Consider the following 13,988-nt stretch of genomic DNA (forward strand, 5'->3'; position numbering starts at 1 on the left):
TTGGATGATAAAATACATATTCACTCTACCCAACTAGTAGCCTGCATGTATATAAGTGAGTGGGGAGTGGCTTGCAGGGTGCTAGAAATTTCTGTTTTCTGACCTATGTGGTGGTTACGTATTTACTCTGTGATACTTCATTGAGTAATACATTTATGTTTTGTATGTTCTTCTTTATGTGTGTTTTATATCACTGATTTAAAGAAAGAAAAACAACAGATGCTTTTTGCCTGTTCACAAATTGATTATCATTTTCTTACTTTCATTGCCCAGATGGAAATAACTTAGGACCCAAACCCAGAAACTTAGTGAGATAACCTATTACACTTGCCTTTGATCTAGCTCTGTCTTCTGCATGGAATATTCTCATTGTCCACTTCACCCCATTTATCCTTATTCATCCTTTAATATTAACAGGCAGGCTTTCCAAACCTACAAAGATCTATCCCTGTGTCTTTCTCCCACACCACATTTTAAGAGTAGGAACTGTGTCAAAATCTTGTTCTCAATAGCACTGTGTGAAGCATGTAGGAAGCATAGAGTAAAATTCCTACATCATGGAAATCCATGATGAAGTCTTCCTAGCTAACACGTCAAAAAGTTCTGGTAGACTGCATCTGGTAGACTGCAAAAAACTCCCTACAAAATTAAACGCTAAGCCTAAAGTGCTTAGCCAGTTAGTATTTTTTAACACAATTAACACCCAAACTTCAAGAACACTGGGTACAAATTTCTGATTAGATGAGGAAGAGAAATTATTTGGGTATAGCTAGTCATTTCTTGAATGTCATTATTGCACTCTATGAGTAATATTAGAAGAGAACATTATGGTAAAAAGATGTTGACAGCTCAAATAATTTCTAAATTAAGGAATTCATTATCTCTTTTTAAGGCTCTACACAAATGGTACCAAGACTACACTGACAAATCCTTCAACCCATGGCAAACGGGGCAAGTTTCTCTAATTCCACTCACATCCTTCCCTGGGCTTCCCTTGGAACATTCTGGGTGAGGGCTCTCATTTCTGAATTCAACGTACATGTTTATTTTGTCATTGATCGTTCCTGTTTCTGTAATGAAGAAAAGACAAAACCCAGCACTAAGAGGGAAACAGGGTGGGGTACAGAGGCTGGAGAGGAAGATAGCTGGTTCAGAGGTTTGAAATGCCCTGAAAGGAAGTGCTCAACAAACCTGAAAGAGGAAGGCGTCACCCAGGGAATTGCTGAGACAGAAGACGAAGTCCTTCTTGGGGTGCTCGGGCACCGACTGCACAATACTGTTCTCCACCCAGACGGCGTGCTTAGGGATGCTGTTGTGGTCTATTCCAGACCTGCCATCACTCTCGTAGAAAAAGAGCGTGCACCCTGAGAAAACAAAACAGGGGTCTACATGAGTGCTGGCTGCTCAAGAGGTCGGTGGTAGTAGCTATTGCTTGTGTCTTGTCACAGGGGGAGGGCTGGAAAGTAAAGTGTGTGGAAACCCAGAGAGTAAACAGAATGAGGCCCTGCTTGTACTGAAGTCTTAGATGGACTAGGAGAAAGGCAAAGATTCTTTTTTTTAAAGATTCTATTTATTTATTTGAGAGAGGGAGAGTAAGCAAGCATGAGCAAGGGGAGAGACAGAGGGGGAAGAAGAAGCAGACTCCCTACTGAGCAGGGAGCCTGACATGGGGCTGGATTCCAGGACCCCAGGATCATGACCTGAGCCAAAGGTAGATGCTTAACTGACTGACCACCCAGGAGCCCCAAAAGGCAAAGATTCTTAAGTCATAGTTTCTCAACCCACACAGAACTCCCTCCATGCATGCCCTCAAACTCTTTAAGATTCTCACTTTCTGTCTTAGAGAGTTTTGTTCCAGGTATATGAGAGTCTTAGGGCTCCTTTGGCCAGTGGTAGTCAGACACTCGGCTCCCCAGGTCAGAACCACACGTGCTACCACGTGAGACCCGCCAACCTATACGGAACCACCAGAATCCCTTCCAGATAGCTCACATGATGTACAACTGGGCAACACAATTTACTGGGTTTCTTAGCTACACCCTTGGAGAAGCCACACCCTTGTTCCTACCGAAAGAAGACATGGCATGGCACACATATGAAAGCCTAGATTAAGAGCTGGAAGCCTGGCCCACACTCAGTTGCACTGTGAAACTAATGAGACACTCACAGTAAAAACTTCTCAGAGATTTGTGGCAAGGTGGCTTCAGGAGATACCCTCCATCACCATCTAAAAGTAAGGCTCCCTTTAATAGTAATTACTGGCTGGACATTTACTGTCAACTAATCGAAACCAATTTCAGGGGAAGCCTTGGCCCAACTTTATACTTCATTCTTCACTCAGTCAGTTTTCCACATCTCAACCACCACCATCGGCCACACTTTATGTGAAGAGCAAAGCCCTTGAGTGTATACTCTATTCAGCTACAATACAAGTTTTCATAAAGCAAATTTGCTTATGTGTGATTAGTAATGTAGAATGATGGGGATCGATGGAAAAGCCACATTAGTCCAAAGGCAATTTCCCCCAGCCCGTCATATCTCACATCTGCAGGTTAACAGCTGCTGAATGCCAAATCCCCAAACTCAAGCTGAATGCAGCAGACCCGTAGGCCACGTCCACTCATTTCACAACTTTTCCCTTGGCATGGTTTCCCCAAAGCTTTCCTTACAAGTCCTGTCGTATGGTGCTCCCGAGCTTTAGGATTTCTTCATCATTGTCCTTGTCTCAATAATTTAGGAGTTTCGATTCTTCTTTCTACCCATTCAAGTTATATTCACTTTTTTTCTTAAAGGGGAAGTTCCACATTTTCTATAATATTTATTGTTAAAAAGTAAGATGTTAACTATGTGAGTGTTTTTAGCAGAGTATTTAATTATCCATCCATCTATCTATCTATCTGTTTACTGTTGGGCTAAAAAGTTGCATACATATAATTTAATGACATGCCTGTTAAGGAGTCTGCCCCAACCTTATTTTTTCCCATAATCCCCGTTACGATGACAATCTCAGGCTTTTTTAGAAATACATACAACACACTGCAGAATCATCTGTACCTATTTTCACTTCTTAAGCTAGCATAGATTCAGAGATAAAGAAAGAAAATGGACAGGGAATGCTATTTCCCTCCAAATCGGAGGTTCTTGAAGTAGGGTGATTTTGCCCTTGAGGGGACATCTGGTGGTGTTGCAGATATATTGTTGGTTGTCACTAAGTGTGTGGAGTGGGGAGATGGTGGGGGGGTGGGGCACAGGTGGGAGGTACCATTGGCATCCAGTAGGTAGAGGACAGGGATGCTGCTAAACATCCTGCCATGGCCAGGGCAGCATCCCCACAACAAAGAATTATCTGGAAAATGTCAATAGTGCCCCTGTTGAGAGATCCTGCTCTAATCTTTAGGACTAACGTGACACTAATGATTAGCAGATTCTGAAAAGAAAAGGAGCAGCACAGCGGTAGCATAGGTTGAGGAACAGAGAATGAAGCCTGTGGATAATGAAGAGGTGACATCCACGCACGCTGGCGTGCACAAACATTGCATATTTTACAGTCTTCTCAAACTGCTGTTTTTATATGTTTTATAATGTTGGTTTACAATCACCCATGACAGGAGGTGGCTAAATTCAGCTTTCACTCTAATTTTCTACTTGCTGTGGTGTGAAGACTAACATGCAGCAGCAAATCCAGGACACATGTGCTCCCTGAAAGCAGCCGTTTGCCTTCATCTTCACTTGAACGTCATCTGTATGCTCAGTGGTTGCCAACAGAAATGCCCCAGAGATGAATGCTAAATGAAATCTTTTTAGAAAAAATTAATTATTCTGTCTAAAGTAGAAGAATCTTTGGAGAAATCTACCCCCAGCTCCCAGGTGCTCTGCTTTCTATTTCTCGAAATCTAAGTGTTGCTAACGAAAGAAACAGCAGCACATTCTGCCTTTGAGTGGCAAGGACCAGCCCCAAGCATGTCACCATATAATGGGACCCGTCAGGATTAAGAAACGAAGGGCTCAACGGCTCTGTGTTCTGGGCCTGGATCCTGACAGATTGGGTCACTCAGATCTGGGTCACCAAGAAAGTGAAGGCTCCCTCGTCTAACGGGCTCTTCAGCTGGGCTCCGAAATGCCGTACCCTGGCTTTGCGTATCATTTATTCCCTAAGGGAATCGCTGAACCAGACAATGCCCTCTTCCACGTCCCAAGTGAAAAACCGCCTAATTATTCCCAGTCTATGACACTAACACTGGTGTTCTCAAATTATGTGTAAGAATCACCTGGGAAGCTTGCTTAACACACAAAATCAGGGCCTGGCCTGTCATGGGCTGAATTATATTGCCCCAAATTCCTATGTTAAAGTCCTAATCCAGTACCCTCAGAATGTAGCTGTGTTTGGAGATAGGATCTCTAAAAAGGTAATTACAGTAAAATGAGGTCATGGGAATGGGCCCTAACCCAATCTAACTGCTATCTTTATAAGAAGGGGAATTTGGGGGCACCTGGGTGGCTCAGGTCATGATCCCGGGGTCCTGGGATAGAGTCCTGCATCGGGCTTCCTGCAGGGAGCCTGCTTCTCTCTCTGTCTGTGCCTCTGCCTCTCTCTGTGTCTCTCATGAATAAATAAATAAAATCTTAAAAAAAAAAAAAAAAGAAAAAGAAAGGGAGGGAGGAGGAGGAGGAATTTGGACACAGGTAAGAGGGGAAGGCCATGTGAAGATACTGGAAGCAGATAGCCATCTATAAGCCAAGGAGACAGGTGTCAGAAAACACCAACCCCACTCAAATCTTGATCTCTTCCAGCCTCCAGAACTGTGAGAAAATTAATTTCTTTTGTTAAACCACTCAGTCTGTGGTACTTTGTTATAGCGGCCCTACTACAGGGCAAAGGAACACAACTACATTTTTCTGCAGGAATGTGGACCTGGTGGTGAGGGACTGGATCTGGGAATGGTAGAGCAACGAAACAGGAGGAACCTGGGACATGGCTGACTCTTAGGAAGGAGTCACCACAACAACTTCAGATGGTCTACCTCTGGTTGGCAGGAGAGAAATCAGTTCTACCTCACTTAACGCATTGTCATTGTGGGTCTGTGACACGCACGGAAACATATGGTCTAATTAACAAGCTCCCTGCCTGGCTCACTGACGCACTGAAGCAACAGTTGGCATTAGTAGTAATGGGACCAACCTACACCTTACTTGTCCTTCAAGGGTTGGCCTGAGTGCGCATCACTGTGCAGACTCTAGGGTATTCTGTGCCTCTAGGGTTGGATGGTCTCACACCAACCTCAGTTAATGAGATTGAGTATCGAACGGTCTAGAGTGTGCATCACACCTGGTAGGCCCAAGCCCAGACTCCCTCCTGTGCTTGTCTTTCATGCTTGTTAACCTATCAAGCCTGTCCTGCCTTATCCTAATCCCTGTTTCAAATTCAGCTTGTGACAGAAGGTCCAAGTGGGCTTCAAGTATTCTTTTCAAGTCAGAGCTCACAGGTGTGTTGCGACTTTCACACTACTGAGACCTATGCAGACATGCACGAGAGTATATACACATATTCTAAAAGTGTAAAATGACAATGAATAGCAACATATAAATGTATTATGCTTCCTAATGAAAAGGCAGTGATTTCCCCACATGTGTATGTATCTACACACGCACACACACACTCATATATTCAAAGTGCGATTATAAAACAGTGACTTTGGGCAGCCCGGGTGGCTCAGCAGTTTAGCGCCGCCTTCAGCCCAGGGCGTGATCCTGGGGTCCCGGGATCGAGTCCTGCATTGGGCTCCCTGCATGGAGCCTGCTTCTCCCTCTGCCTGTGTCTCTGCCTCTCTCTCTCTCTCTGTCTCTTATGAATAAATAAAATCTTTAAAAAATCAAAAATAAATAAATAAATAAATAAATAAATAAATAAATAAATAAATAAAACAAACAGTGGCTTTTTCACAGACTTATGATGGCTCAGACATTCTAACAAGCATTAGGTCGAACCCTACAAAATCCGTGACACTCTATCATTTTTTAACCTTAAAAATATGATAATTTCATCCAAATCAAATGAATGTGCCTCCAAACAGTCATTTTAGGAGGTACTTCACTAACTTGAGTGATTAAATTTTTTTTTCTTTTGGAACATGTCCCTCAAAACTGTCACCAGAAGCAGCTGTATATACAAGAAAACTCGATGTGTGATGCTCCTCTTCACTTAGCTGTGAAAGAGTAAAGAAAACAAAACAGGGCTGGCGGGGAGGGGGAAGTGAGGAGTCACTGAAAAACCAAGGAGCAGAACGTTTTGGTTAAAAGAGACCATTACATTCTGGAGATGGGCCCTACAGTCAACCATACGGTGCCGCACACCGAAAACTTTACTTTAAGAGGGCAGGTAGATCTCAGGCTAAGCGTTCTTATCTCAATAAAAACAGTTTGTTATAACTGGTATAAAATACAAGCTCCATGTCACTAAAACACATGGTGTGCACAGGTGCGCAAGGGTGCGCAAGGTGCATCAGGCACCAGGGGCAGGGCCCTGGGTCGCCTACCTTTTTTTTATTAAAAATTCTATTTATTTCATGAGAGACACAGAGAGAGGCAGAGACATAGGCAGAGGGAGAAGCAGGCTCCCTGTAGGGAGCTTGATGAGGGACTCGATCCCCGGACCCCGAGGTCACACCCTGAGCCGAAGGCAGACGCTCGATCGCTGGGCCACCCAGGTGCCCCGGTGGCCTACCTTTCAAGGACACCCAGTAGTGCTTCCACTTCCGCCGGGTGGCCGACTCCACCTTCTTGTTCTTCTTGTGCACGAGGAAGTTCTTGACGGCCAGCGCCCCGGCCTTGCGCACGGTGCCCTGCGCGGCGGTGAGCAGGATGTCCGACTGGCCCGGCGAGCTCAGGGTGCCGCTGCTCTGCTCGTCGCTGTGCGCCGAGCCGGCCTCCTCCAGGCTCTCGCTGTTGGTGGTGCTCAGCTCCAGCTCCCGGCGAAAATTCTCGTACACCCCCTGGCGGGCCGCATCCCCGGTGGAGCTGCTGCCGCTGTCGCTGCCCACGAAGGCGCGGCCGGTGGGGGGCGAGTAGCTGGAGTTGGTGGCATTGGATCGCCGGGACAGGAGGTCCGTGTCGGTGGTGGCCCCTTCGATCCCGCTGTCCGCAAACTCACTGCCCTCACCGGCATTAACATCCTTGGGAGCAGAGAGGGAGAAAAAGAAGACGTGCATCACGCAGAGAAGCCAGCCAGGGGCTGCGGAGCTGCCGGGGACCCACTGGGCACCACTGCTCCCAGCCTGTCCTGGACCGGTTACTCCTCAAGCCCCGGACCCACACAGACCCGACTCGCACGCAGAGCAGCTCAGGAAAACCATTAAGCCGACCTGGCCTGAACGCGAACAATCCGGAACGTTCGAGAAATACGTGTTAAAGAACAAGGAACGCTTCTTCCAAGAACTCATCATTTATCTGACTTAGCTAATTAACTAATTGGCGATTCAGCTATTGAGGTGCTCCCACCGCTGTGCTGAGAGAGCTCAGTACCCTTACCCTCATCAGCCCGCCCAAAACTCCAGGAAAATTCTGCAGGCTGATTAGCTGTTGCAGAGGTAGGGGGTTACAATGTATAATAAGGTCTTTGCAGCTAATATCCACACCCCTCTTTTTTTTTTTTTTTTTTTTTTAAATAAAGGGCCTGGTGAGGAGTCTGTTTTATAATGTAGGGCCTATAAAGATAACTAGCGCAGCGCCTCACCCACTCACCCGGCAAGGACCCATGTCCCACGAATAGGCAAGAGTCCTCATGCTGTAATCAGCTTCACTTCTCGAAAACAAGCAGCCTCTCACTCTGCATTGAGCTAAATAAGTCTGTGGGGCCCACAGCTCCAAGGCAGGCTCTCCAATTACCTTGCCCTTTCAAAGCCGGGATGCTAGGAGCCCAAAGCAAGCTACTCACTGCCCCAGGGCCAAGTGACAGCTTAGGGCAACTGCCAACATGCAGAAGTATCAATTCCCAGTTTAAAAACATTTGGAAGTTCCAAAGCACTGTCCCTGCTCTCAAGCTGAACATTTCCGGGACACAGACAGGTCTGTTCTTAAATCAGAACCTTAATTGCTCCAAAGTGCTACAGGCATATCCATAAACAGTAATTAAATAATGCTAGTAATCAAGGAAGGATAATGACAGCAATATTGGACAGGACGGGTTCAACGGTCTTATGGATAAGAAATGAGGCTGGTTTTTCTCAAAGGAAGAGAACAGGAACACGGGTGTGACATAGAAGAGATGGCAAAGTGAGACATGGTTTGAGAATTCAACCACTTTTTGAGATTTCGGTCTCACAAGCACCCAATTACGGATAACAGACTATTCTGAGTTGGCATAAAAATGAATGCTTTTGGCTCAGGTATTTGCTGAGAGGCAATGGGGCAGAATGAACCAAGCCACAAACTAACACAGTCCTGCACGAGCCAGGACAGGTGCCGGGCCTGGATCTCTAAGCATCTCGCTTGGTCAATTCTAAGGGAGAACTTCAAACTTCCCCTTTGTCATGAAGAGATACTAAGTGAAAAACTAAAAGATGGGCACGCACAGGTGTGACAAGCAAGAGGAGACACAGAAAGATACATGCTGTACGATTCACGTATAAGTCGAATCCAAAAATTGAATTCATAGAACAGAGAGTGGAGGGATGCCTGGGTGGCTCAGTGGCTGAGCGTCACATTCAGCTCAGGTCATGATCCTGGGGTCCAGGGATTGAGTCCTACATTGGGCTCCCTGCTTCTCCCTCTGCGTATGTCTCTGCCTCTCTCTCTGCGTCTCTCATGAATAAATAAATAAAATCTTAAAAAAAAAAAAAAGAACAGAGAGTGAAACAGTGGCTGCTGGGGATGGAGGTGGGGGGAAAATGGGGTGATGTTGGTCTTTTATAACTTTCAGTTATAAAATTAATAAGTTCTAGGAATCTAACGTACAGTGTGGTGCATATCGTTAATACTGCATTTGTCTACTTGAAATTTGCTAAGGGAGTAGAGATCTTAAGTGTTTTCACCACACACACAAAAAAGGCAATTATGTGAAGTGATGGATGTGTTAATTAACTTGATTGTGGCAATCATTTCACAATGTATACATATATTAAATCATTAATTGTGCACTTTCAAAAAAAAACCCCAACAACAAAGAGAACAGTATGCAAAGGGAGGAAAATAAGTAATTTTACAGTGGAGAGATCTGGAGAATACCACCTCAGCCAGGTGTTCCAGGTTAACTGGGAGTCCTCTTTGCTATCTAAAATTGTTCTGAAGGAAAGAAAGAAAGAAAAGAAAGAAAGAAAAAAGAAAAGAAAGAAAAGAAAAGAAAAGAAAAAAGAAAAGAAGGAAGGAAGAAAGAAAGGAAGGCAGGCAGGCAGCAGGAAGTAGTTAAGATAGCTTCTGAGGACTAACTGTATTTCCAATGGAATTCAGAGCTCTGGGATTTCGGGAGTCTTAGGGGGGATAAAGAAACTGGGCACAGAATGCCTGGGTGGCTTCAGTTGCCCAAGCATTTGCCTTTGGCTCAGGTCATGATCTTGGGGTCCTGGGATCGAGCCCCACATTGGGCTCCCTGCTCAGCAGGGAATTTGCTTCTCTCTCTCTCTCCCCTTCTCACACCTGTCTCTCTCTTAAATAAATAAATAAAAATCTTGAAAGAAAGAAAGAAAGAAAGAAAGAAAGAAAGAAAGAAAGAAAGAAAGAGAAAGAAAGAAAGAAGAAAGAAAGAAAGAAAGAAAGAAAGAAAGAAAGAAAGAAAGAAAGAATCAAACAAACAAACTGTGGGCACAGCTCAGGGGCACATGCCCTGTAACTACTGGTCCCATCACTGTGCTAGCTACCAACCCACCTGGGTCATGCAGGGCCCAGATCCAGTGGATAAACATGCTCTATATAAAAGGAAAAACAAGGTTAAGAACTCCCACTTCTCCCGACAGGGACACTGACCATGTCAATAAGACAATAAGGAAATTTGCCATTACTGATTATTGAAGACAACCATGAGTAGTGGGAGATGAAGAGCTGGTGAATTTCCTAAACATCTGGATTCATATTTTCATGTGTCTCAGTCTTTCTCTGGAAGAAATGAAGGAATCCATTACAAACTCCCCTCTAAAATGCAAAGAGGTGAGAAGTTCTCTGTAAGAGAGAGAGAGAGAAGCTATGCTGATAACCTCCCTGGTCCATAAGAGAAAGACCTCAGAACAAGGGAGAGAATGGACTCAAGGCATCTTTTAATTCCCAGAGCCCTAGAATAGGAAGGAACATTGAAAAGCATTCCCCTTGATTAATGGATGAGGACGGTTGGGCTTGGAAACTCACAAGCTGGCTGGTGGCAGACTGGAAGTTGGAACCCACACTTCCAACCACCTTTTCCACTATTTTATGGCAGCCCCACTGCAAGTAGCACCTGACCAGGTTCTGTCTAAATAGTCAACTCTTTTGTCAACAATACCCTTTCCAGGGTTTCCCAGCAAAACCTAGGTGACTATCTATTTGCCTTGACTTGCCAGGCAAAGAGCTCAGATCTCAAAGTGGGGATAAGAGGAAGGAGGAGATGAAAGAGGAGGAGGGAGGCTGGCAGAGACCAGACAGGCCAAACCCTCAAGAGCATGTGTCTGAACAGTCTACGACTTTCCCACAAACCATTTACCCCTTTACAGAATACCCTGAGGCCTCTACAGAAACTAAGAGTTAAGACCTTGGTAGACACTCACCTCTCTGCCAGACCTGAACATCTGCTCATGCCAACGGATGCTGTAATCTTGCAGTGGCCCAGGCTCTGTGTGCTCAACTCTGGGATGGCCACTAGCCTAAGTAAAGAAGTGACTACTCCAGATAAGAGGCCTGCTGGCCCTAGCTGAGCTTGCATACCTTTAGAGCACGCAACCCATGTAACTTCTGGGGAATGCTCTGGATCTATTATCCAAGCTGACTCCACCTTGTCTCCACAAGTGACTAAGCAGGCTCAGTGGTACACATCTCCCACTTATATGTGACCCAGCCTGTTGGGAAATATGATAGTTGCCCAGCCTCAGCCCCAATTTGGTCATGAAGCTTGGGATGTCCCAAATACTCAGAGGCCCAAGCTCTAGCATCATGGGCAATGAGGACTACCTAAGCAGAGGCACTATTCAACACCTGAATGGTCAATGAGAGGCCATGCACCAGTAATCCCCAACTTTGTGTTTCTGGAAAGAATCATCCGTAGAACTGTGACCCAAATGCCTAAGGGCCACACAAGAAATAGAAACGTACAAGGTCACAGCATCTCTAGTACAAACCAAAGCAAGACACTCTGACACGAGGCTCTGGGTTCACACTTTGTTTTTATTTTTATTCCAGTTAGTTAACACAGAGTGTTGTATTAGTTTCAAGAGTATAATATAGTGATTCAAGATTTTCATACATCACCCTGTGCTCTTGGGTTCACACTTTGAAAAACACCAGGCATCCCTGTAAGGCTGCATCCCAAATGCCCTGTCACTCTCAAATGCCGGATGCCTATCACTGCCATGCACCTTCCAGCAGCTCCGAAGAAAGTCAGGACCATTCGCATCCAAACATTCCCAGTGGTCATCTTTCAAAGAGTTCCTCCTCCTACCCACCTCGGTCTCAAGGACACTTCACACCTGAGAAACCAGATTTTCCCCATACTCAGAAGCCCCTGAAATGTCCCCCACTCTTCCCAGCAGCAGGAAATCCAGAAGACCAACCCTAGGAGAGTCCCATGGGAACCTCAGCAGTGTCTGTAGCAAATGCAAGGTATGTTCCTACTGCAGGAACATCTTAGCATCTGATAGGTCCTAGTATTTGATCAAATACTGATTCTTTTTTTTTTTAAAGATTTGATTTATTTATTCATGAGAGACACACACACACACACACACAGAGGCAGAGACACAGGCAGAGAGAGAAGCAGGCTCTACATAGGGAGCCCGATGTGGGACTCGATCCCAGGTCTCCAGGATCACTCCCTGAGCCCAAGGCAGATGCTCAACCGCTGAGCCACCCAGAAGTCCTGATCAAATACTGAGTTCTAATTCAAAAGTCAAAGGAACTCAGGGAAATGGTAAGACTCTAGCTACCCAGAGAGGTAACTCCCAACACGAAGCACAATCCAGTTCAAGATTTCCTGGAAATTACTCAAAATCAACTCTCCCCGTGTTAGAAACACTCCACTGAAGAGGTTTCCGATTATACACAACATTCAGGGGGTATAGAGGCTCTTAAATCCTACTCTCCCTGGACAAATCCTCCCAAGCCAGATTTTGAGAGCACTCGCCAGTTCCCATGGCATTGGCAGTTTCCCAGCAGGAACGCATGCACTTTCCTACCGGATGCACAAGTGGCCAGCTGTATCGCCCAGAGCGTGCCACAGCTGCTAGGCCAGAGTGATCGTAGTCCTAGAGCTGGACCACAAACGTTTAAATAAGCTCTGGTAAATGGAGGAGGTGAGGGTAAATTTTTTTTTTTTAAAGATTTTATTTATTCAGAGAGAGAGAGAGAGAGAGAGAGAGGCAGAGACACAGAGGGAGAAGCAGGCTCCATGCAGGGAGCCCTACATGGGACTCGATCCTGGAACTCCAGGATCACCCCCTGGGCTGAAGGCAGTGCTAAACCACTGAGCCACCTGGGGTGCCCGGTGAGGGCAAATTTCAAGCCCATTTTCACTGCCTTGGCAAACTGAAGGGTCACTCAGCAGGAATGTGGGCTAATGATACATTGTGGCAAAGCTCCAGTGGTTTCATGGGCCAACTTAGAAATACTTTTGAGGGACAGGTTTTCTGTGTCCATGACAGAGGAACACAAGTTTTGAAAAGGTAATTAGCCACAAAGTTCAAGAGCCCTGGGACAATCCAAGGACAGTAAGATCAATTGGTCACTTTTAAGTCAAATGTGATTAGAAATTATTTCTCGGAGCAGCCCAGGTGGCTCAGCAGTTTAGCGCCACCTTCAGCCCAAGGCCTGATCCTGGGGACCCGGGATCGAGTCCTACATCAGGCTCCTTGCATGGAGCCTGCTTCTCCCTCTGCCTGTGTCTCTGCCTCTCTCTCTCTCTCTCTCTCTCTCTCTCTCTGTGTCTCATGAATAAATAAATCAAATCTTTAAAAAAAAAAAAAGAAACTATTTCACTGGTTACTTTAATTTCCTTGATGAATCCAGATTTGCTTTCATATAGCTATATAGGGAAGCTAAAAAGAGAGTTCACAGACTTTGAGCAGGTTGAGGAAATTTCCGCCTGCAGAAGCTATGAATTAGAATAATTTTGCCTTGTTAAATTCTAAAATACTCCTCCCCTGAGTTATCATCTGCTTCTTATCCCCAAAATGCAAGTACCCCCTCCCGTACACATGCACACCCATGAATACTGTCTGTGGTTCCCAGTGTTCTCTCCTTGGTATAGTAGGTATAGTCTTAGTACATGCTCCCTTAGTAATCTCAGTACCATCAGTACCAATCCTAGGGGAATTACTCTGAACCAATCGGTGCCTCAGTTTCCCCACCTGGAAAATGGGGATTACAATAGTTATCTGCTCTTTTAAGACTCTGTAAGATGCTGTGAAATTGAGTTAACCCAACAAAGGTTTCTGGAACTGTACCCAGCACATAGTGTCTGTTCAAAAGTGTTAACTAAGATGACTGTCATTTCCACCTTCAGCCTTTCTTTCATCTCGGCCCAAGGAGAGAAGGCAGTGTGACCTCACTCACTATGTCCTGCACTAACATGGAAGGTTGCTGCCGAGGAAATGGGAGAACAGGCAACCAAGGCTGGTGTGAGCCAATGAAGTCCCTATTTTCACATTCACAAGACAGCCTCATCACTTAAGGAAATGGTGATGTTTCCTACACTGTCAATGAATAATTACTGGGCACTGTTACTGATAATTGCCACTCCTGATTTGTTTTGAAGATTTTATTTACTCATGAGAGACACAGAAAGAGAGGAAAAGACATACAAAGAGGGAGAAGCAGGCTCC

At 45.3% G+C, this 13,988-nt stretch overlaps 1 protein-coding gene across 7 annotated transcripts in view; it reads right to left on the minus strand.

The window, feature by feature from the left end:
• TIAM1 (TIAM Rac1 associated GEF 1) overlaps positions 1–13,988 on the minus strand; it is a 378,364-nt gene that overhangs the window by 108,453 nt on the left and 255,923 nt on the right. For 6 of the 7 annotated variants that reach the window (XM_077878962.1, XM_077878965.1, XM_077878964.1 and 3 more), the window contains 2 exons: positions 6,722–7,169; positions 1,192–1,364 (listed from right to left, as the gene is read on the minus strand). In XM_077878962.1, coding sequence (XP_077735088.1) covers positions 1,192–1,364; positions 6,722–7,169 — 621 coding nt within the window. Of the gene's footprint in view, positions 1–1,191; positions 1,365–6,721; positions 7,170–10,724; positions 10,761–13,988 lie in introns of those variants that run through there. The other variant, XM_077878968.1, reaches the window with a different exon arrangement.

Source organism: Canis aureus, chromosome 30, assembly GCF_053574225.1.
Source record: "Canis aureus isolate CA01 chromosome 30, VMU_Caureus_v.1.0, whole genome shotgun sequence".
Lineage (NCBI taxonomy): Eukaryota > Metazoa > Chordata > Mammalia > Carnivora > Canidae > Canis > Canis aureus.